The sequence below is a fragment of the Octopus bimaculoides genome, chromosome 16 (genome assembly GCF_001194135.2).
Source record: "Octopus bimaculoides isolate UCB-OBI-ISO-001 chromosome 16, ASM119413v2, whole genome shotgun sequence".
Lineage (NCBI taxonomy): Eukaryota > Metazoa > Mollusca > Cephalopoda > Octopoda > Octopodidae > Octopus > Octopus bimaculoides.
Genome location: NC_068996.1, coordinates 22,214,336 through 22,240,294, shown reverse-complemented (window position 1 = coordinate 22,240,294; position 25,959 = coordinate 22,214,336). Strand labels below are relative to the sequence as shown.

The 25,959-nt window shown below is 33.8% G+C and overlaps 1 protein-coding gene across 2 annotated transcripts in view; it reads left to right on the top strand.

Moving 5' to 3' along the window:
• The window catches only part of LOC106871312 (signal-induced proliferation-associated 1-like protein 2), a 166,298-nt gene that overhangs the window by 123,309 nt on the left and 17,030 nt on the right, over positions 1-25,959 (top strand). For both annotated transcript variants that reach the window (XM_052973573.1, XM_052973574.1), the window contains exons 5-16: positions 890-965; positions 3,791-3,889; positions 6,465-6,568; positions 7,131-7,288; positions 7,643-7,746; positions 8,295-8,429; positions 10,158-10,255; positions 11,974-12,119; positions 13,544-13,658; positions 16,347-16,597; positions 24,727-24,941; positions 25,595-25,650. In XM_052973573.1, coding sequence (XP_052829533.1) covers positions 890-965; positions 3,791-3,889; positions 6,465-6,568; positions 7,131-7,288; positions 7,643-7,746; positions 8,295-8,429; positions 10,158-10,255; positions 11,974-12,119; positions 13,544-13,658; positions 16,347-16,597; positions 24,727-24,941; positions 25,595-25,650 — 1,557 coding nt within the window. The remainder of the gene's footprint in view (positions 1-889; positions 966-3,790; positions 3,890-6,464; positions 6,569-7,130; positions 7,289-7,642; positions 7,747-8,294; positions 8,430-10,157; positions 10,256-11,973; positions 12,120-13,543; positions 13,659-16,346; positions 16,598-24,726; positions 24,942-25,594; positions 25,651-25,959) is intronic.

The following is a 25,959-nucleotide window of genomic DNA, read 5'->3' as shown; positions in this document are numbered from 1 at the left end:
CATATCAAAACATTACTTGTTCTTTATATATGGAGTATCAACAGTTTTAATGCCAACATTTTAGTTCAGTAAACTGTTTATTGATACACCTGGGTAACATTTAGGTGATTGTCATAAAAAGAAGATTCATGATTTAATGTTTATGATTTCATTGTAAAAAGGAAGTGGATGTCAGAATTTTGAGCTTGGTGGTGAGTCTCACCCTGTCAAAGAATTGTTTTAGACTTCCTTTCTTCATGGCAAAGCAATTCATTTTGGTTTGCAAACTTTTTGTGCATGCGTGTGTATATAGTGAACTATACATGGCATCAACATGTGTGTGTGTTATCATTTAACATCCATGTTCCATACTGGCATGGGTTAGACAGATTCCAAGGACTGCATCATGTTCCAGTGTCTACTTTGGCATGGTTTCTATGGCTGGATGTTTTTCCTAATACCAACCATTTTACAAAGTGTACAGGCTACTTTTTTTTTCATGACACTCATACTAGTGAGGTTCTTGTGCATCTTGCAAGACTACAAAGCCTGAGAAATGCAGCTTGATGCTAGGAGATAAAATGAGAGAGAAGGGATCAGAGCAGAACAGGTTTCTTGCCATAGAAGAGGTACATGGCTACTCACATTTAAAAGAAGTGGAGATGATTAGGGTGGAACTGGGATAGATGTAGTGGTGATGAGGTGTCTTGGTGGAGCCTCATTGTATTAAATGAGTAGAAGTGAATGAGGACAGACATACACACCTCTTCTAAGTGACTAAATGATGGACTGATTAGAGAGAATGAATGGAGGTTGCATCATTACTCTAAAAAAAAAATGCTCTGTATTCTAATTTCTTTTTTTTCATGTTTGAATATTTTATTCATATTTCATGTTTTACATTTCTTAGATTACAAAATCATATAAAGTTGGCATTATGTACTGCAAAGCTGATCAATCCACTGAAGAAGAAATGTATAATAATGGTGAGACACCTAATTTTACATCATTTTCTTTACAGTACAGCATACTCGACCCTTTTATTACCAGCCTGCTCAACCTCACTATTGATTTTATGGTACAAACTTCCTTCTTTGAAATGACCTAAATTAAAACCTTCCATCAAAATTTCATGTTAAGTTCCAAACATCAGCTTAATAATGACAGTTATTTTACTAAATTCTTCACTATTTTCAAAATTAATTGATAGGAAGGCAGTGTATTTTAAAAGAAATATGGTAACAAAATGGTTAACATGGATTTTTATTCATTATTGTCAATTACTAATCAATAAATTCTACAAAATATGTTGACTTAGCACTCCAAATTATTCTAAGACTATATTTTGCATCCATTTTTCCTTATCAGCACATCATATCACCACTTGTTGCAGTCCTCTATTATTGTCTTCATCATGTTTAGCCACCTGACATCAGTCCATATCATTTCTTCCCTTGTCTACCTCAGATTTCTTTCCACTTGAATTGTTTGGTACTTTTTCATTCAATTTTCATCCTTCATATGCATCACATTGTTGCATCAATGCTGTTTTCTCTTTTGCATGGTACATCTAACTGCTGTAACACTTAGTTTTTTTTCTCTTGGCTCATTTGAGTGCTATTATTCCACACTTCAGAGAATGCTTACCTCAGTACTTTCCTATTTTTTCTGTATACACTTTGTTTCACTACCAAGCAACATCACAATATGCAAGCATCATACAATCATCCTTACATTCAGAAAAAACACTTCCACACCCACTCCTTTTTTTTTTTTTTTTATAACTACTATGCTGGTAAAATTTGGCAACTGAAAGCTGATAGCCGTTTTCTAGGGAGTCTTTCATTTATTTGAAAAAATTCATTTCATAAGTACTCTTAGTGCTGATTACTCCTCAGCACCAGCTCCACATGAAATATTTCTTCTGTCAGCTTGCTTGTGGTGCTCCTATGTCTTTTTTGCACCTATACTTTGTCAGGTACTGAACAGAACTGTCTCCTCCTTTATTGCATTCTGAGACAGTGTGCTCAGTATGCAGAAGAGACCCATCTTTTGTTAATGATTAAATATTTTGTCTTTGCTTAGGTTCACTTTAGCCCTTTCCATATAAATCTGCCGAAGACCACTCCTGACTCAATGCCACAAATTTCATGTTATGGAATGATCTAAATTAGAACCTTCCATGAAAGTTTCATATTAATTTATGATCCAAACACCAGTTTGATAATGGCAAAATTAATTTACTAAATTCTTTGTTTTCAAAATTAATTGAAACAAGGTATATTTCAACAGAAATATAGTAACAAAAGAAATACAGTAAAGTTATCTATATTAAGACCTTCCATGAAAAATTCATGTTGATTTATGTTGCAAACACCAGTTTAATAATGACATTTATTTTACTAAATTCTTCATGATTTTCAAAATTAATTGAAGCAAAGGCAGTGTTACCATATTCCAACAGAAATATCATATGAAGAGGGTAAATGCTTTTAGTATTTGTTTCCATTTTTGGAATTTCTTTTCCAAGTATTTCACAGATTTAATTATAAGAACTTGTTCACTGATACACAGATGGTTCCACAAACAGCTAGTCTTAAACCCTTTTGCTATGGTCTGGAAAACTATAATTAAGCAGAGTGAGCTGACAAACCAATCTCGATAGATATCTACATGCATATTAAACTCTCTCCTTAACTTATTGACATTTCTGTACGTGGCTTAGCTCTTATAAGTTATTTATCTGCCCCTAATTTTCTTAGTAACTCAAACTACAAAGAATGTTGTATCAAAAACTTTCTCCAGCTCAGTGACTGTTAGGCTTTTAGCTAAGAACTCTTGTGGTTATTTCTAATTATTATAGTTATTTCTCTTGTAGTTGTTTGTAGGAAGAAGGTATAGGTGATATCCTGTCCTGATTAAAAACCCAAACTGAGTTTTACATCAGCTAATTCTCTTCCTAATTACTTGTTCTTTCACTCTTTCTGTCAGCTTCAATACTTGCTGTAATGCCTCTATAGCTACTTCTTTCTAGAATAACTTCTCTGGTAATGGATAAGAAGACATTAACATGTAGTAGGCTATGGATATAATTCACTCATATTCAGATCCATTGGCAGGGCTGATCATGACAATTGCTGGACTCTACTTGGAGGTTCCATATAGGAGTGACTTTTTCATATATCTTCTAGTTCCTTAAATGGATAGGATGACTTGAAGTCAGCACTTGAAGCTAATGAAATACTTGTTAATTAATTATACAGTGCATTTAAGATTAATTTAGGTTTTTTAAAATTTTTACAAAATTTGCCTCACCAAACTTCACCTGACTCATGAAGCATGGAGAAGTGAACTTCAAACAATGATATTTGTTATATATTTTTGTAACATTTGGATACCCCCATCTCAACCTCCTGCTAATTTTTCAAACATGAAATGAGTTTTGCAGTGAGGTAAGTTGAAGCAGGCAGTATTACTTCATTCATATTAAAGAATATTTATAAACATTTTTCTCTCTATTGAAACTATATTTTAAGAGTAAGATTTGACTTCACAATATATATTGACAAATCTCGTACTTCTTCTTAACCATTTAAAATCCTTCAAAGTTATCTACCTGTATATCAAACAGACAAGGTGGTTTTTGTAATTAGCCACATGTCAACTTTATGAGCTGACCCGTGATCAAAGGCATTCCAGCCATGACCATTCTGTCTTTCTCTCAGACACAATACCTCTTTCCTTTCAATGATTATTATAATAATTTTTTTATTATTTGGCCTTAACTATTCTTTCCCAATCAAATTTTCAGAGAATCACGGACCAGTCTTTGAAGAATTCTTAGAATGCATTGGCACCCGGGTACGATTAAAAGGTTTTGATAAATATCGTGGCCAACTTGACAATAAAAGTATGTATTTTATGGGAAATACTTCTTCATACATTTTTATGTTATGTGTGTGTGTTGTACATGTATGTGTCTTTGTTTACATATTTGTGCATCCCTGAGTTGTGTGTGTGTGTGCACGTACCATATGTATGTGTATAAAAGTTTGTTGTATGTGGCCAATGCATATGAAAATGTATGTTTGATAGATATGTATTTGTATTGTCTATATTTGGTTCATATATTATTATGTACAGGGGGCGCAATGGCCCAGTGGTTAGGGCAGTGGACTCGCAGTCATAGGTTCGCGGTTTCATTTCCCAGACCGGGCGTTGTGAGTGTTTATTGAGCGAAAGCACCTAAAAGCTCCACGAGGCTCCGGCAGGGGATGGTGGCGAACCCTGCTGTACTCTTTCACCACACCTTTCTCTCACTCTTACTTCCTGTTTCTGTTGTGCCTGTAATTCAAAGGGTCAGCCTTGTCACACTGTGTCACGCTGAATATCCCCGAGAACTACGTTAAGGGTACACGTGTCTGTGGAGTGCTCAGCCACTTGCATGCTAATTTCACGAGCAGGCTGTTCCGTTGATCGGATCAACTGGAACCCTCGACGTCATAAGTGATGGAGTGTCAACAACATATTATGTATATAAGTGAAGTTGATTGGCTGAATCATTTGAATATCAGACAACATACTTTGCATTATTTGTTTTAGGCTCTTTACATTATAAGTTGAAATCTCACAGAGGTTAACTTTGCCTTTCATTCTTTTGGGAGGTTAATAAAATAAAAGTACTGAGATTAATATGATTGACTAACATCTTCCTTTTTTCAAAATTACTGGTCTTGTATTTAAATTGGAAATCATTATGTATATATAAATCTGAAATATTAACTTGATGAATTAATAATTTTCTGGCACTTTCTATTCAACTTTGATTGATGCACAATCTTAAATTTACAAAATGTATTGAAAACAAATATGAGGAAGGTGTGTTGTTTCTTTTTTTTCTACATATTTTACAAGTATGAAAATTGATATCTTTAGCATTTGTAGTTTAATTTGATATTTACAACTTATCATTGTCATCAGTCACAATCAGCACTACCTGTCCTTATTTCTATGTTTGCATCAGTTGCAGGTCTCTTCCAATAGTGTTGTACTACTGACTTTATATACATGTGTATGTGTGTGTGTGTGTGTAAAATCAATGGTTTAACATTATCAGTTTAGGCCAGGTAATACTGCTGTGTAACAAACCTCTTGGTCTTATCTGTAAAGTCTATTGGATGTCCAAGATAAATGGTGTGTGCGTGTACATACAAATATAACCACACACATAATGCACATTTGCATATGCATTCATATGTACATAAATACTCATGCACACATGTACATACACACAGATCTACACACAAACGCAAATATATATATATTATAGTCACATACTCACACACAGCTATATACCAGGTGTGACTGGGGATGAAGCAATAGGCACAGGCATGCTTCCTAACCAAGATATTACTGTGTGATATCTTGAGCAAGTGTCTTCTACCAACACTTTGGCTGGCCAAAGCATTGAGTGGGTTTCGTGGTTGGAAACTGGAAGAAGCCTGATATGTAGTGATGCACATACACACGCATGCACGTGCATGTGTATGTACCTTTGTCGTGATGTCACACGATCTTTTGTACATGTTTAGCCTTCCTTGAAAAAACATCTGATCATTGGGAGATATTACCTTGCTTGGAAATAGTTGATGGTTGGCAACATGAAAGGCATCCAGCCATAGTAAATTTGTATCAGCAAATTTGATCTGACCCATGAAAGCATGCAAAACCGAATGAAAAATGATGATAATATCTATATTTACAAATATACTTATTACACTTTAGCAAAGAAACTTTTTTCATCCAGAAACAGATTAACAGGAGGAAATAATGTTTCAAATCTGAAGGACAATAAAAAGGAACTTTCATAAATTTTTGAGACAATTAAAAAGTATTTTGTGTGATTGTATGGTAAGAAGTTTGCTTCCCAAATACATGGTTTCCAGTTTAGTCCCATTGCATGGCACCTTGACAGCTGTCTTCTACTACAGGCCCGGGTTAACCAAGGCCTTATCAGTGGATTTGGTTAGAAGAGCTAAAAGGAGCTCATCACATACCTGTGTGTGCGTGCGTGCATGCGTTAGTGTCTCCTTGCCCTGACATTGCATGATGGTTGTAAACAAGTGTCATTGTCTTGCAAGCAATGTCCTTTGTTTGCAATCTTCTGTGAACATGTCTGGTCACAGGGAAGTATTATCTTGTTTGGAAACAGTTTAAGGTTGGTGAAAGGAAGGGCATCAGGCTGTAGAAAATCCATCTCAACAAATTCCATTTGACCTATGTGAGTATGAAAAAGTGGACATTAAAATGATGATTATGATGACGATAACTATTGTGTGTGTGCATGTGCATATGCATGCATGTGTGTATATATATGCAAATACACACCAATAACTGCTACTGTATTTTTAAGACAATTTACTTTCAAGCAAGACATTTTTCAGAGCATGAGACTTAAATCAGAATATTTCTGCTTTCCTTTGCAGTGGATTCAACAGGAACTCATTCTATTTATGCAACTTTCAATGACTATGAAATTATGTTTCATGTCTCCACATTGCTTCCATTCACACCAAGTAATAGACAACAGGTAAAGTGAATCATCATGATTTCAATAGATCTTTTTTTTAAACAAAACCAGTTTGTGTCAATGCTTTTTTCTTGTTTTTTTTTGGCCATCAACTATAATTTACTAACAAGAAATATTAACTATCCCCTTATTACTAACATATTTAAGTAGTTTTTAACAAAACTTTTTCTTTTCTTTTTTTTTTATCTTTACCACAAACTATAATACTTCTTGGCAATTTTTGACCCTCGACTTGTCAAAATATTTCTGTAAGTTTGTCCTAAACAACCACACTTGTTTTTCAACTTTTAGTTAGTTCTTCTTTCATGTGTTCTGAGTAATACAAAGCTTTCCTTTCATAAATGCCAAGTTTCTCATGTGGTTCCAAAAAATTAGGAATGTGTATCATATATGATGCAAATTTCAATTGCCAATTTTTTTTATGTATAAAAGCAGTAAATAAAAAAGAAAACGGAGTTTAACTTGAATTTGAAATGTTTTTCTGCTTTGAATATAATTTTATTTTCAGTATTTTGAAAGAAAAATTACTGTAACTATGTTCATATTCTTTAATTCTTTTCAGCTTCTCCGCAAGCGCCACATAGGAAACGATATTGTCAGTATTGTATTTCAAGAACCAGGAGCTTTGCCATTTACACCAAAGTCTGTCCGATCTCATTTCCAGCATGTTTTTATCATTGTACAAGCTCATAACCCAAATACTCCTCAAGTTTCATACAGGTATATAGCATTTCAAATATTACTTAAGTCACAGATATATGAAAATAGGTATCAATCTGTTTTATGGAGGTATATATCAAACACATGAAGTTATATAGAAATGCAGATTTGGCTTGTAATGTACAGATTGTGGATATAGAAGTATATATATTTCCTTAGAATATTCTAACCAATCATTAAGTATATATATATATATATATATATATATATATATATATATACAGAACATGTTTCTACTGTTTTGCACTCAGTATTTATCTAAAACTATGACTTATTTCTTACCAGAATATTGTGTATGTGTTTGGATTATTTTCATGAAATTCAAATTTGAAATTATTTTGTTTTTACATTTAGTGTTGCTGTCAGTCGATGTAAAGATGTCCCACCATTTGGCCCATCAATTCCCGAAAAACCATTTGCAAAAGGACCAGAATTTACAGACTTTTTGTTTGCCAAAGGTTAGTGAATAATTCAAATTTATCTTCATATTAGGTCAAGAGCTCTGAAGAAGTAATTTTTAGCACAAAAGGCAGTGTACACAGCATCTCTTTTTCTCTTCATTGGTTGTCCCATCCTAGGGAAAAAAAAAAAAAATAATTAACACATTGCGATCAATGAGTCATCCTTAAGTCAAACCGTGTCTGTTACCTATTAAAATTTTACATATCTGTTAATCATACTTTTCTAGTAGGATTGCAGAAGTTATAGGTTTGCATAAAAAAGTGAATGTTAAAATGTTGATGATGTTTATGAATCTTAAAGTGATGAAGTTGTTAGGCTCCTCTCTCTACATGTTTGAGTTGCAGCCTTTTCAGAGTTAATTTTGTTTTCTTATCCCACTGAACTACTCAGTCTTATAATTATGATAATGAACTAATAATGATCAGTAATTTGAAAATAAGGGAATAGGTTTTATTTTCAAATGTTAATGATAATGATGATAATTAATTTCAATGTCTTTTATTTTTCTTTCCCATTTTTAATTATAAATTTTCAATTTTTTAAGTGATTAATGGTGAAAATGCTGCTCATAAGTCTGAGAAATTTAAAGCAATGGCAGGTCGAACACATCAGGAATATCTCAGAGATTTAGCTCTGAATTATGTGACCACAACAGCTTTAGATTCAAGTTCTAAACTTAGTAAGTTGCTAGCTAACTCTTTCTTTCATTTTTCTTAAAGAAAATTTAAGTTATGTACACTTTGATATTTTTCTTTGTTTTTTACTTTAATTTTTCCATATTGACATGGTTGAGTGGTTTATGTTTTGAAGTAATTCTCTATATAGCCAAATGTACATTAGTCTTACCAATAATTATAAAGTAGCAAGCAGAACTTGTTCAAGCTAACTGGAACAAGGAGATAGTATTAACTTCTTCAGTGCCGGGAACCTTAAAAATCTAACTAGAAATACGTAACAGAGTGGGGTGTATAGAAACAATATTAGTTAATGAGTATAATGAGTTGTGTTGTTTTAATTATTCTGTATATACAGTAGACAGCCTAAGAGTATTTACAGTATTTGTCCCAACTCTTTGCATTTTGAGTTCAAATCCTACCAGGACTTGATAATTAATAATTATAGTTGATAATTGATAGTTGATAATTCATCTCCCACTTCACTACTATCACCTTGCATCTTGGGTGCTCTTAGCTTGGTTCATTCTATTGCAAAAATTTGAACGAGGTCTCTGATTTGAGAATATCTTTTTTTCTATCTCCCATCAGATTTGGAGGCTGTGAAGAGAGTTGGTCATTGCCTTCACTTTTACAAGTGATGAATTTACAAGAGTTGCAGTAATTAGTAAAAGCACAATTACGTGATAGTGATAGGGAATGATTGTTTGTTTTAAAATACTGTATGCTCTTTTCTTTGCCCATAGTACTGTATATACAGAATAATTAAAACATGTAGTGCAACTACATGTAAACCTCATAAAGCAGTAGTTCTTGTAGGAGTGGGGTTTGTGAAAATTGGAAAGGGGATGGACACTTTGTTTAATAAAGTTTCAATCTTCTCCAATACCACAGCAATGAAATAATTAGATGGAGGCAAATTATATTGTCTTATTAATAAAAGAAGAGCAAAAAATTTCCCTTTTTTTTTTTTGTGGTGGTTAGTTAGCAAGGGATGGTATTTATTGGTTAGAGAACCTCAAACTTGATGGATTTGAAGTTTTTTTAGTGTGAAGGTTGTTAATGGATATGCCTAGGAGGGTGGAGCTGATCACTTGTCTATCTGTTTTGGATGTGCTACCAAGGATCATTAGCATGAAGACAGCAGTGTTACAACCAATTGGCTTAGTCCATGTGCCATAGGGTGCAGAAAATTAGTTATGCAGTACGCAGATGTATGGTGGATGGTAATGACCAGGCAGTGGCAAAACAATCCGATAGATCTAGAAGCAACAAGAGACTTGGTTTGGTGGTGTGAAAAAATAAAAAAGCGATTGAGTGTTTGGGTACCTGTTTGTTAATGAGGGATACATATAGGTGATTATACGAATTGTTGTAGAGAATTTAGAAGTAAACCAACTTGGTATGAAGATTTTGATAAAGAAACTTTGTCATAAGCTGATGTTTGGAACATAAATTATCATGAAATTTCGATCACTTTAAAACATGAAGTTTGTATCATTTGGGTTGGTATGAAAAGGATTAAAGAGTGGTAGAGGCAGCAGATAAATTTAGAGGATTAGGGAAAGTAGGTTTTACTCTTCTGCTTATCTTATTAATCTTCATGATTAATGATTTTTTAACTGATCATAAATTTTCCCAAAAGGAATTTTAAAAAATTTAAAAAAAAATTTTTTTTTAAAGATAATAGATTTACAAATGTTGTAAAAGTTTATTTTTGTCTAAAACTTTAGGTAAATTTGCTCTTGGAAGTGGCCGAAAAAAGGAACGTAGCAAGCAGAAAGTGGTTCCTGATTTGTATGCTAAAGGAGCAACTGTCTTCCCTGTTAAGGTCAGTAAATGTGTGTGTGTGTGTGTGTGATTATTAACCCTTTCGTTACTGTATTTCTGTTGAGATGCTCTGTGTTTCTTTCAATTATTTTAATTATAACAAAGAATTTAGTAAAATAACTTAGTTATCATTGAGCTAGTGTTAGGAACAGAAATTGTGACTAAGGTTTGGTGGAAGATTTTAATTCAAAACTTATGGAAACAAGACATTTGTACTACAGAGCCAGAGGTGGTTTCAGCCGGGTTGGTAACAAAAGGGTTAAGGCAAGGTGATGAGACAATGGAAGAGGGAGGAACAGTGTCTGTATGTGTACACATCTCTGGACATTAGTGTCTTGAGTTTTAGGGTCCATGGTTATCCAGTTTCTGTATTTTATAAGTGACCTAGATCAAAACAAGCACTCTGAACAGGATGCCAATCTTTTGCAGGTTTACTCATTTGCAGCTGAGTGGATGGGAGCAGCATGAAATGAAGTGTCATGCTCAAGAACACAATGCATTGCCCAGTTTAGGAATCAAAACTATGATCTTGCAGTCATTAGTGCAACACCCTAACCACTCAGCCACACACCTTTACTGTTTGTATACACACGCACACGCACACACACACACACACACACACACACACCTGGCTATTGCATACTCAGTTTATATATATTTTAACAGCTTCACTGTCTGATCTGGATTTAGATGGCCTGCCAAAAGCTGTTTATGCTTACTTATAAACAATTTAGAATTAATGCTTTCCAGTTCCTGTGATTAAAAACTCAAATAGGCACATTTCAATTTCAACTGTTTTTATTATAGAAAACAAATAAAGATCCATAATCAGAAAACCAATGTAGGTGTGTGTCAGCAACAAGTAGTTCAGAAGGAAATACTGTTGTTAAAATAGATTACTTCTGTAAGGAAAGGTAAAGAAGCATTGGATATTTATGTTAACTACCACATATCTTTTTCAGAAATTACGATACCTGTAATGAGGTTTGAACTTATACTATTGATAACAAGGTCATTGTAAGTTCAAACCTTATTACAGGTATCGTATAACACCATAAATATTCTTTTCCATTCTAACTTTAGCAGATGGCTTGAAATTTTCAGGAAGGTGCATTGACTTCAATCCCCAATTTTATTTTAGAACACCATTATTAATCACAAACTTCTGCAGTTGTGCTATGAAGAACATTGCATAATTTGGATGATTTTTATCTGAATGCTTTTTGCTTTAAGAATGGTTATGTGGTTAAGAAGTTAGCTTTGCAACCATGTGGTTTTGGATTCAGTTTCACTGTGCAGTATCTACTATAGCTTGGGTTGATCAATACCTTGTGAATGAATTGGGAAAATGTGTCCAGAAGTCTGCCATGTGTGTGTCTTTGTGTTTGTTTCTCACTGCTGGACAACTAGTGTTGATTTGTTTATCCTTGTGACTTAATGGTTCAGCAAAAAGAGAATGATAGAACAATTACCAAACTTAAAATAAGTACTGAAGTCAATTTGACAGACTAAGCACCTTCAGGATGGTGCTACAACTTGGCTGCAGTCCAGTGACTTAAACAAGTACAAGAATAATAATGTAGGCACTGTCTAATATAGAAGTTTCTCAGAAAATATTATCAGATTTTGTTGTTACTATTTTTGAATTCTAAATAGTGTTTTGCAATGAATGATTGGTTTTAAGCATTTTGTGTATATATGATAATTTTCATTTCACAGGTTGAAGATTTTGGTCTTGCCAATAGAATTGATTGTATTTTTGGAATTGCTGCAGAAAATATTGTTCTTATTGAAGAAGGTACCAAAGATGTGATATTTAGTGTTCCTTGTACAAAAGTTCTTGGCTGGACAGCATTTACTACTAGGTAAGATTGCCAATATATTTAACCCTTTGATACAAACTTGCTTGAGACTGTTCCTGGTTCTTATACAAACTTCCTGTTTTAGAGTAATCTAAATTAAAACCTATAAACATTTCATAGATTCTCAAAAACTGATCAATTCAATGCAATCGGTTTTAAGAAATTTGATATCAAGCCATAAATACTAATATACTAATACATGGTGTTTATACAGAGAGAGAGAGTGAGACATAGATATGGCCTGTTGACAAGCTTTAGCATGATTTTTTAGAATGTTGGCAGTTGCCCATGCTTGCAAGTCTCCCTTGTCATGTCTTCTCTTTATCTGCCTTGCCTACAAGTATTGGGAGTCATGGACCTAAGTTGAGATTCGTGATTTTTCTTTTGGGAAAGGTACAACAGTGGGTTTGTATTCCCTGCCAGTTTACTTACAATTTACTCTGCTAGTCTTTTGCTCTCTCAAGCTTACCCTTGGAGTACAGGGCCTGTTTAACCCTTGGGCAAAGTAACTGGTTCATGTGAAGGAATGTCATCACAGTTGTGGACCTGTATGACACATGTTAGGAGCTACCTCTATTGTAAGTCTTGTGTGCCTTAGCCAAAGAACCAGTTTTTTTGTTGTTTGATCTATTAGTGGGGCCCTTTTCAAGTACTACCACACTGGACCAAACTCATGAATTTGCAAGCGGGAGCCTCACCACCAAATGCAGTTTTGTCTTGTCCAGAACACCTGTATTTTTGAGCTAATGCACACAACTGAACCTAATCCTTGGAACATCATCATTATTGCTGCACTTATATGTTATCGTCCATCATGGTTACGGTTAGTTTCCTACACTAACATGGGTTAGATAGATTTGCAAAACAAGTCTTTCTCCACATGTCTTAACCCACAAAACATTCCCTGATTCATATATCATGACCATTACTGGACCTATTATACACATATTTGGTAGTTTTATGTTTGTTGGGTGTTCCCTCCCTCCTTTCAATTTTCTCCTAGCCATTGTCTGTTATCATCATCATCATCATCATTTAATGTCTGTTGTCCATGCTTGCATGGGTTGGACAGTTTGATTGGGCTGGCATGCTGGAAGGCTGTGCCAGGATCCAGTATGATTTGGCATGGTTTTCTTCTGCTGGATGCCCGTTCCTAATGCCAACCATTCCAAGATTGTAATGGGTGCTTTCACGTGCTACTGGCATGGGAGCCATTTGCATGACACCATTATCTGCCATGACTGCGATTTTGCTTGGCTTGATGGGTCTTCTTAAGTACGACATAATGCCAAAGGTCTTGGTGATTGCCTCCATGAGGCCCAACACTTGAAAGGAACTCAGCCAGTTTGCCTCCATGAGGCCCCTTTGTATCAGTTGTGTGTTATAGATGTTTAATAAATGTTAAATTATTTCTGATATTTTTCTAGTCTAAAACTGTATCACAGTCAAGGGGAATGTGTTGAAATTATGCCATCCAGTGGAGAATCTGATGAAGTTCTTGAAATTGTCAGCTGTTTAGGTGCTGTAACGTTAGGTTGTCAAGTAAGTATGTCTCTTGTTAAATCATTCTGTTTTTGTTGTTTAAACTCTGGTCAGATCTGTGTTCCAAGACATTTCTGAAAAGACAGGATAATAATCATGGTTGGAATACTATTGATATTGATGTGCTGATGTCTTAAGATGGTGGGGTGTGGTTCGAAGGAGGCTCAGCTGGTGTTTTTAGGAGGTCTAGCATATAGGGTCTCCCATTTTATTTTATATAAATATCATCATTTGATGTTCATGCTCCATGTTGGTATGGCTTGAATGGTTTGACTGCATTGTGCTCCAATGTCTGCTTTGACATGATTTCTACAGCTGGATGCTCTTTCTAATACCAATCATTTTACAGAGTGTATTGGGTGGTTTTTTTTTTTTTCGTGTCACCACCACTAGTGAGGTTACCATCCAGTTCATGAGACTATGAACCCCAAGTGGGAAGAGGGAACTTTATGCTGAGAGATTGGATGGGGTTGATGGTTGGATGTAATGGGAGGAAGAGGAGAGACTAATGATGCATGGGGGTGATATATTCTGAAAACCAAGGGAATTTGGCTGCTACTACTGGTAGATTTAGTACACAGACTTTATTTCCAGACATTTGTGGAAATGTATAGGTTTGGGGGTGTTAACAGGAAAATAGATCTCAAAACATTGTTTTAACATCTACTTTTTCTTGTTAGCATGGGCTAGATGGAATTTGTTGAGGCAAATTTTCTATGTTGGAAACATTTCCTGTTACCAGCCCTCCTCTGTTTCCAAACAAGGTAATATTTCCCCATAACAAGACGTGTTTTTAAGGGAGATTGGAAACAGATCCCACTTCCATGACTGGCATTTGTTTACAACTATCATAAGAAGTCACTGTAAGGAAACAGTAACACACACATACAATGGCATGGGTCGCATGGTTTGACACAATTCAGTGGGTTGGAGGGTCTCATCTCACTCCAATATTCCAGTTTTGTCATGATTTCTACTGTCGGATGTCTTTACTGATATCAATTTATGAAGGGTACTAGATGTGTGTTTTTTTTCCTGGCACCAGCACCATAGAAGTTGACTTGCCATCAACAAGACTATAAAGAGCCCTCTCAAGCCTTGCATTGTTGCTGTTCACCTTGATTAACAAAGTACTTGGTGCTTGTAGAACCAGCTCTATTGGGGTTGCCTTGCAACTTGCAGAATGAGAGCACCCCATGATGGAAGGGAATGATTTATTGTAAGAAGATAGTAATAGAAAAAACCGTGTTGGGATGGAAGTAAAGGAGAGTCGAGGGACAGAAGATATCAAAGGTTACTATGGAGGAGAGGAAGAGGTGGCAATGTAATAATGATAATGAGGGTCGATTGAATAAGTGGCCCTAGTGATTGGGATGGGGTCAGTTCATCTGCCATGCTAGCACAAGCTGGATAGCTCATCAGGAGTCAAGATAGTTTTTATTGGAGTTAGGTTTATTGTTGAAAGAGAGTGGAGATACTGTGAGGGATTGAATAGGAGAGGATGCAGTCTGTCTAGTCCATGTTATACATGAGTGCATAAACTGATATGGAAAGTTGGAAGCGGGTAATGGCAGGGGAAGGGTTAGGTAGTGTCAGAAGATGGTGAGAATGGAGGGGTTGAGTAGGAAGAGATGCAGTGCCAACCTCTGTTGTGTAGAGTGAACAAAAGTGGTGTGGAGAAGAGATAGATAAGATGATGCTGAGAAGTCAGGGTATATCCTTAAGCTAACTGTCCAAGAGAACATGGCAACTGGAAGGCAGGTAAAGGTCACCAGGATGGGTATCATGGTTCTAGAGGAAGGAGTGGTGGCAAGATGTATGTGGTAGAGGTGTGGGGAAAGGATTTATTCATGTAAAAATCAAGTGCTTTTCTCTCAATTATGGGGGTTATGATATGGTGAGTAGGGGAAATGAGAGGGTATGGAGTAGTTAGAATAGATGTCCATGGGATGTGGAGTTACAAAATAGGTAGTAGGTAGGTGGGGCTATGTGCATGATCAGAATGCTCTGTGTAGTATTTAATCGAGATTGGTTATGTCTTTTATTCCAATCTAGTCAGGGTAGAATGTTTCCTTTTTACCTACTTTGTTGGAGGTAGTTTGATAAAATAATATCCAGTAATATACTGGAATAGTCTAAGTTAGCTTAACTCTCCTCTGAAAATTCCTAGCTAGTCTTTTATATTTTTATAGCTTTATCACTACTCTTACATCACATTGGTCTGATTGGAATCTTGCACCTGCCACAAATTTAGTCTGTGGCCCTCAGTATGTTGTCCTGTACAAACTTGCAGTTGTCTTCTGTTACAAGTTTCTATTTCTTCCTCCTTTTTGTCAAATGCTTCACTTGGACAGACATGTCCGTTGAAGTCACCAGCCATGAGGATAAGATCATTGTCATATATATATGTTCCAATCTAGTCAGGGTAGAATTTTTCCTGGCAGAATCGTTAGCATTCTGGGCGAAATGCTTATTGGTATTTTATCTGCTGTTTATGTTCTGAATTCAAATTCCATCGAGGTCAACTTTGCCTTTCATCCTTTTGGAGTTGTTTAGATAAGTACCAGTCATGCACAGGGGTTGATGTAATCGACTTAATCCCTTTGTCTGTCCTTGTTTGTCCCTTCTATGTTTAGTCCCCTGTGGGCAATATAAATACATATATTTTTTTTTTTCCTTATTTTCCAGACACAAGAAATGACACTGAAGCGAAATGGTCTGGGACAACTTGGTTTTCATATACAAGCTGAAGGAATTGTAACTGATGTTGAACATTATGGTTTTGCTTGGGATGCTGGAATCAGGAAAGGAACGCGACTAGTTGAAATTTGCAAAATAGCTACAATAACTATGACCCATGAGCAAATAGTAGATTTACTGCGTACATCATCAACAGTTAAAGTAGTAGCTATACCACCTGATGCGAATGGCAATCCAAGGTAAAAGCCCTTGCTATTGTAATTATTACTGTTGTTGTTAGGCTGGTGGACGGATGAAATTGATCGAAAATGTCTTTTAGTAATTGGTTATATTGTTTATATTTTTGTTTCAAATCTCACTAGCATTGCTTTTTACCTGTCGACTCTCCAGGGGTCAATATAGAAGGTACCAATGATTATATAAGGTTGTGGATTTAATCAAATGTTTTATCTCTCAAGATGTATAACCTCTAGCCTTTGTTTGAAATGATTATTGTTGTTGTTCTTACCACTTATTTTTGCACGTTTTTCCAGCATGCACCAAAATCAAGTCTATTTATCTCACAAACATGTAGGGAATGTATTTTCTGTTTGTAAATGTTATGTGTATTCAGCTTTCAGTTCTCTATGTATGAAGTGTGCTGAACTCTAATAAAGCTGTCTTTTGGAGCATACTTAGATGAAATTTGGATCTTTTTAACCACTCCTGGGGCTCAGTTTATACTGTTGGGTGGAGAGGCAGCCTTTACATTGAGTGTCATATTGTATGTTTGTTTTAATTTAGTTTACAAGAAGTCTAGAATGCATTGATGTTGAATACAGAAAGGAAAGACTTAAGGAAATGTTTCAATTCCTTGAATCACAAAAATAATAGCAAATTGAAATAATAGACAAAAGGAAATGAGACAGCTGAGCTGTTGTTTGCCCATTGATATGTTTTGTTTACAAATTCTAATTTGAGAATTTAAATAAAATTTAACTTTCAAAAAACATCCCTATTAAATTGTACTGCATAAGTAATTTGGTACAAATTAAACGACCTGCTTTTTGGTTGGGATTGAGTGGTTTAAAGTTGCAGAAAAAGTTCAAGCTATTCTAAAGGGTTTTCATTTCATTTTGCTTTGAGGTATACTGTTTTTTTAACACTCTACATTTTTAAAGGGATTCTCCTTTAGATGAAATACTGCAGGCTAGAAGAATTTGAACAACATATGCATTAGCTACATGGCATCCAAAATGTTTACATTTTTAGAGTTTCTTCTTAACTCAAAATTTGAATAAAAGCTACAGCTAGCTGTGAATTCAATAAAGAATATAAAATCTGTCTGTTCATGATAGTTATTGAGAAGTACAGTAGGCTATCTAGCAAAGAGAGAAAACCATTATTACAGATTTGGTCTTTGTATAAGAGTAATTACTAATCAACAGATTCAAGAAATGAATTTCAAGAGTTATTTTATATTGTTCCATTATTTAAAAAATAATCCTTATTACTATTTGTTATTGCTATTTTTCTTAAAGTTGATGGAATCTGTTAAAGCTGACAGAATCATTGACATACCAGGGAAAATGCTCAGTAGCATTTTGACCGTTTTTATGTTTTGAGTTAAAATTCCACTGAGGTTGACTCTACATTTCATCCTTTTGGGATTGATAAAATAAGCACCGGTTGAGCACAGCAGTTGATGTAATCAGCTAGCTCCACCCCTGAAATTGCTGGCCTTGTGCCAAAATTTGAAACTAATATTATTAACACTGTTGTGTTAATTTTGGAATTTTCTCTGAGATTAAGTTGTTAAATGTATTTGTTCTCTTATTATCAATTTCTCTTAAAAGTTTAAAGGATTTTCATAAGTCACAAGTTTTCTACCTTTAACCCTTTAGCTTTCAAACCGGCCATCTCCGGCCAAACTAGTCTAAGTTTTATGTTCAAACTGGTCAATCTGGCTTCTCTCATCTATCCTATAATGTCATTCTAAAAATAAACAACCACATCGTTAAAATTCTGAAGCAACGAGATAATGCTTAATTCAAAACAATATAAATTGATAAGTTACATTTGACAGAATAATCTGAATACTAAAGGGTTAAGGATAATATCTTTTTATTATCAAGAAATATTCTTTGTAAGTTAAGCATTCATAATTATATATTTTGCACATGAACACATATCCACACATACACACACACCCACACGTATATATTTATATATATAGGGTGTATTTGTTCATGGGAACAAGAATAGTCTCAGTTAAAAAAACTCAGTACTATAGAAGTTGTCTGATATCTTCATCATCATCGTTTAACCTTTGTTTTCTGTCCAGGCAAGAGTTAGATGGTTTGACAGGATCTGTCAAGCTCCAGAGTCAGCTATGGCTACAGTTTGCTACAGTTGGATGGAAGCTTTTTTCATGCCTTGGGTACTAGTGAGGTTGCCAAGTAACTTACAAGACAAAAACATGGCTAAGTGGTGGTGGGGTATTACAAGATAATTATAATAGTTCTCCAGGGTAGCTAGTTTTAAATTCTTCTGTTATCTGGAGGAAAATGATGAAAAGGAGGGAATAGAGATTCAAGCCCTGGTGAACTCCTACACGTACTCTAAATTCATTGCTGTACTCGTGGTTAACTCACACTTTACTGACGGCTCTCCTGTACATGGCTTGAAAGAATTTTGTCTATATTGGCAGGTGTTATGAAATATATGAAAGCATATAAACACAGAAGAAAAGTGTACCTTAGGTGAATATTCACAAATGTACAAACCTCTGAAAGTACACTCAATTAAAGAAATGAAATAATCACAAGTGCATTTCACAGGCATAGATATGCATCTTCATATATGCTATGATATGTGCATGGAGGAATTGGGGATCAAAATTTGTGGTGCTTAATTGCTGGTGGGGGGCTATATTAGCCACTAAGTTTCATTTAGTTCTTGTCAGTCGTTAACATTATATTACCTATGCATGTGTGGAGAAGAAATGACAGTTCAAAATGGAGTTAATGCAGGTGTGTGATTTTTCACAACAAATTTGAAAGGTGAGAAAGGAAACTAGCAGCTAATTTATACAAATATTTTACCTCTGGAGATTAAACTATTGTCAGTCTTCTAAATAAGATGACCAGTTATGCCATATGAGGATGATGAGCAGTTTTACAGCATATTTGAAGATGACCAGCAGTTTCATCTCGATAAGATAACCTCTTGTGACATCTTGGGAAGGTGACTAATTGTGTGGAACTTGATGTTATTCTCCCTCTCTATCCATATATCTCCAGATAAAATACAAGTATTGCACAGAGTAAATTGACTTTGCCTTTCAGTTTTTTTTTTTTTTTTTTTTTTTTTTTTTTTTTTAGTCAATAAATTTGCTGGCCAGATAAATATCTAGGATCTATGTAATTATATATCCTCCGTTTGAAACTTGTGAAATTGTGTCTATATTGGCTACTGTTCTTTTTTTTTTTATAAAAGATAAGTTTGGAGGTCAGATCAATAGTGGTGGGGCTATCAAGTTGTTTTTAATTTAGCTCTTTACTTTCTGAGTCCAAACCTTGCCAAAGTCAACTTTGGCTTTCATCCCTTTGTGGGGTCAGGGAAATAATGTACTAATTAAGTACTGGAGTCAATGGTACTGATTAACCCTCTCACTTCAAAATTGTTGATTTTTGCCCTAAATTAGAAACTGTTATTTTTTTTTTTTTTTTTTTTTTTTTTTTTTTTTTTTTTTTTTAAGTGGTGTACTGGCAGAATTGTTGGTACATATCAGATAAAATGCTGCTGAGCATTTCATTCAATTTTACATTGAGTTTAAATTCTACATTGCTTTTAGCCTTTTGTGGTTGATAAATTAAGCACCAGTGAAGCGCTGAAGGCATTGTAATTGACAAGTCCCTTTGCCCTTTGCTCTTCTGACCTGGTGCCTAGTAAAAAGAATTTATTTTTGTTGTTGCTATTACTATGGCATTGGATTGGCAGAATCATTAGATCGTTGGACAAAACATCTTGTATTCTTCTGGGTCTTTACATTTTGAGATCAAATCCCTATCTAGATCATGTACTGGAGTTGATTTAATCAGCTAAGCCCAATATTATTTATAATCTCCATTAATGTGATTAATTTCACTTGCTTTTAGTATTCATTAATTTCTATAATAAAACATTAATTTATTTAACTAATTTGAGTTAAATAATTGAGTTTAGTTTTCTTCTGTTATATTGGTGATGGATTTAGTGTAATTGATTATGTTAATCAGTATTGGTAGATTGATTTATGAGAAATAGTAAAAAATCTCAAACTGGAAAGTTTTACAAGCTGACCATCTTCTCTTATCACTAACAGTGACCTCTATCTCCATATACATGTATATATCAACAAATGTGTTTACTCATTCTTTCTGTTATTCCATTCATCAAACCTCTCATATTCTTCACCCTTTAGCATTCAGATTACACTGTCAAAAGTAATGTTTATTTATTCACATTGTTTTGTATTAACCATGCATTATCTCATGGCTTTGAGACTTCAATGATGTGATGATTTATTTTCAAAATATAGGGTAGGTGCAAGAGGCTGGATCTGGTCAGTTTGAAAATAAAACAGGTAGAATATTTGAGTCAGATATGACCACTTTAAATGCTAAAGAGTTAATTCATCTCTTAGTCTTTCACTTTCACCAGTATTCAACACTTGTAAATCTGTCAATGCTAACTCTGTATTTGTATATATGACTATTAGTATCGTTATGTTTCAATTTTGATTTGGTTACTGTTTTAACCAACTTGAATCTTCTTTTGTTTTTAATTTTTATTTTCCTCTTTGAATTACATTTTGAGAACTTAAAATCAAAATTTGTATGATAATTTCTTGTTTGCGTTCTTTTTTTTTTCTCTCTCTTATATTACCAATTGTTTAGGGGGTTCCCAAACCTAAGCAGTTTGCAAATTCTGGTCAGTGCAGTTCACTTAAAATATACCAGGTTTCTCTTTTCATTATTTGGTACTCCATCCAGTATTCTTCTTTACACTTTGCTCTAGAGAAGATTCTTTGCCAATGCATATCTACTTTGCTGGGTATTTTTTTTTTTTATCTCTATCTGAAAATAATTAATGTGCTGCCATTTTATTTTAGTGAAAAAATATATTTATGCTTCTCTTTTGATCTTATGAACACATAAATGGCTTTTTTTCACTTTTATGCCTGGTTTTTACCGAAAAAAAAAAATGCTATGTAATATTTTTGCTGTGTTTTTTAGTCATATTATTATCACCATTGTCACCCCACCATCATATCATTTGTTGTGTCGTCAGTTTTATTTGCTCCTTCTGTGTCTCATAGGTTGGATATAGTTGTAAATACATCAATCTTTCACATATATTTCATAGCTGAATCCTATGTATGAAGTCTAACATTTTCAGATCTAAAGTTTTTTTTTCTTATCTCTGCTACCCTGTGCTGATTCTATTTGCACATTTGGGTGCATTTCAGCTAATTTTCAGTTACATTACGTGTTGGTTAAAGCACTTTTGTAATAGAAGTTTATTCTATTGTAAACCTTAAAATTTTTTTTTTTATAATTGCTTATGTCCAAAGATGAATTGTAGTACCCTTGACCCCTTATGCAGAGCTTCTGAGACTGATAGGAGGGAGTTGAGGATGCTTCAAGCAGGAGAACTGGGTCAAATGTTTGCAACATAATTGACACCTCCAATGTCACCTAAGGACCAGGTGAAATTGTTGTTAACCTTTTTGCTACTAATCTGAGAAACTACTTCTGGTTCTAAGTTTTAAAGTGATCTAAACCAAATCCTTCTTCCAAAATTTCATGTTATGTTCAAGTACTAGATTATGGATAATAAAGTTATTTGATTAAATTCTTCATTATTTTCAAAGTTAATTAAAGCAAGGGCGGTTATTTCAGCCGAAATAGGGCAACAATAGGATGAAAGTGATCTAGATTAGAACCTTCCGTCAAAATGACAGTTACTTTACTAAATTCATTATTTTGAAAATTAACTGAAACAAAAATTGTATTTCAAAATAAAATGATAACAATAGGGATAAAGTGTTACTTAAGTCTCCCATCCATTAAAATTTTGTCTGTTTTATTTTTTGTGGACATGAAAGAATTTTCATTGGTACCAATTAGAAATGGTCATTATTGCATTGTTTAGTAAATTGTCGAAAGTATATTGTCAAAAATGACAAATCTCTTCTGAGCATCCAAATCTTATCAGCAGGTATTCCAGTGGTGTCTTTTTTTTAAATTTTTTTATTTTTATATAGTGTATCTAGGATTACATTATACAAAGTGTTCTTTTTTTTTTAAGACAATTGGGGGAGATTTGGCTGCTATTTCTAGCAAGTCAATCAACTGTGCAAAGTCCCTCCCCACACACCATTAGTTAAATCATAGGCGTGATGAATTGAATCAAATTTGTTTTTTTGTTTTTTTTTGTCCCCATCAAGTTCATCTGTTAGGAAGATGCTTGATTCTCGAATTCAGGACAGTCCATTTTATGATGATCACATAGCTTCTATGAATAAAGTAAAACTCTACATGATACTTATAGATATGTAATTGGGTTTGATCTAAAAAAAATTATATCCTGATTATAGCAGAATACCATTGACAAGCTATTAACCACTGATTCTTCAGTTTGTAATCTAACACTCTTTTGACTTGCCCAAGTAATTATTGAACTTAAAGGTTAGTTGTTAATTTCCCCCCCCCCCTTGTATTTTTACCAAAATAAACATACTTATTCATATCACAAATTTTTTTTTCCATTAAGATTTCCCTTAACCCTTTAGCATTTAAACCAGCCATATTTGGCCAAAATAATATACTTATTTTATCTTCAGACCAGCCAGATCTGGCCTCTCTCACTTACCCTGCTATATTACTCTAAAAAAATAAACAATCACGTCATTGAAATCTCAAGCGTACAAGATAATGTATGATTAATTTAAATCAATATGAATAAATCAGCTTTACATTTGACAGGGAAATCTGAATGCTAAAGGGTTAAATGCTGTTTCAAAAGCATTATTTAAAAAGTGCCCAAAATGCTACTTAAATTAAACAGCTAATAGCTAATTTGCATGCTTGTAACAAAAGTTGTTGAAGTGTAACAGAAAGCTTTGTTCTGCAGCTGTCTACAAATATATTCCTCTCTACTTTCCTCTTTTGCTTTGATTATTTCATTTAAACTCAATGAAGTTATGATCATTTTTATAATAATAATAATAAATCCAAAAAGTTTAAAGAAAACAGCAAATTATTCCAATCAAAGAGTGATTTTTTTTAAAATTTCATTTTCTTTTTGTGGTTAATAATAAAGAAAAATATATATAAAAAAGAAATCATTGATTGCTGTTTTCTCGCATTTGTTATAAAGTAATTTTAGTTTTAAAAATTATATGACAAACTTCCAGGTTTTCCAAGAAGAAACCTTTCCTATCATCAGAAATTTATAAAACTTAATTTTGTCAACCTTATTCTTGACAAAATTCATATATATATATATATATGTATGTGTGTGTGCACACACATATCCACACACACTATTGAGCATTATAATATAGATGTGTACATTTATTTTTAAAGCTATCCTGCATGCTAAAACAGGAAAGGCATTTGCTATGAGGTTTTTTCTTGGTGTAAAACTTCTCTCTATGGATAGGCTACAAGTGAAACAAGCATGGTTGATGTTTTAACACATGAAATCTATGGAGGAAATTTTTTCTTGTAGTAAATTCCATTTTTATTCTAATGTGCATGAATATGTTAGTAATAAATGTATAAAACTTTTTATGTATATATATAATCTCCACAGAGGTTGTTGGTTGGTCTTTTCATTTGAGACATGTAATCATTTTATTATTTAACATTATTATTATTATTTCCAGAATGTTGGCTGTGTAAATGACTGGACTTCATTTCAAATATTATTTTGAACTATTTGCTGTTATTTAAAGAAGGAAAAAAAAAAGAAAGAAAACAAGACATTCTAGCAAATTTTACTCCCTTTTTTTAATTTTTAATTTTTTTTGTGTGTGTAAATGTCATTCTTAATGGTATTTTTGAAATAAGTGAATTGATTCCAAATATGGATTACAACCTTATTCCAAATATTTTCCTTGATATGATCTTCATTATTGGTTGTTACATCAGCACCATTCCAGAACAGTTATATTTTCTTTATTGGTTCCTGTTTTTTTATTTTAGATATTGCTAGAGTCAATAATTTACATGTGATTGCTATTTTTCTTGTAAATATATTTTTGCATCTTAAATAATTATTGAAAATTAAAATTAATTATTATAATACTTGATTATAAATGTTTGTTATATTTTATTAGATCTGATGTGAAGTCTTCACCTAGTCAGATTAGAACACCTGAAAAGTGTGAAGCTGGTCCTACAGAAATATCTGGAGAGATGACATCATCTGTGAAATTGACTGAAAATAAGGAAAATCGTTGGTCTAAAGACAGTTTAGAGCATAACCAACACTTGAAGGATGGAGTCCATTCACGAAGCAGTTCCCAAGACAGTGGGGATCGGTCGCTTTCAGGTAAACATATGATTCTGTCTTAGTCTTCAAATTTGGTGTCACTATTAATAACAATCATCATTTCAATTTCCATACTAGTTGTATGGATCCAATAGAATTTGCTGAGGCAGATTTCCTGGATACTCTTTCTGTCATGAGCCCTCACCTGTTTTCAAGCAAGATAATGTTTCCTCAGAGCTGGACATGTTTCCGTGGAAGATTGGTAATGAAGGACACTGCTTTATATGGCTGAGATATTAATTTACAACTGTCACATTATGTCACAACAAGGAGAGGGTGCATGCTTATGCACTTGCATGCACAAACAATTTCTTTGATTTCTCTCTACCAAATTCTCTCACAAGACTTTTTACACAGTGTTAAGTTGTACCTGCTTATAAAACAAAACTAAATGTCTTTATCCGGGATACAATGCTGCATAGGTAACTGCTGGATTATGAACCCTTGGCATCTTAGAAAAGCACGAGGATCTTCTAATAAAGTTAGCAGGTGCAGCTTTCACATATGGATTAATTTGCCCTGTTAACAATTTGATTACAAATATAGTGTAATTGTAACAATTATAAACATTTGCTTTAAATTTTATATGTACAGAAATTGTCTAAATGATTGATTATTGTCTAAATGATGATAATTCTCTTGTATAATTGCAGGTAGCAAAGAAAAATCAAATGCCTCCAATACTACAAACCAAAGATCTCATATGCCGGTATTTCCATTTTTTATATTATCTAGGAGAATATTTTAATGCAGTTATACTTCACCATGTATGTGTGTGTGTGTGTGCACACATTTATGTATATGTGTATACGTATATCTGCAATATAATTGAGTGCATGGTGTGTCCTCAAGGAAACAGATTTCCATTCTTGAAATGTGTCCCAAACAGGTTTTCTGTAAATATTAATAAAAAAATATAATTTGATACAAGAAATAACAACTTTTAGATTATTAAATCTTGTTCTCTCTATCTGCCATATCCATCTATCTGTTTCTCTGTCTTATACAACCCCCCCCC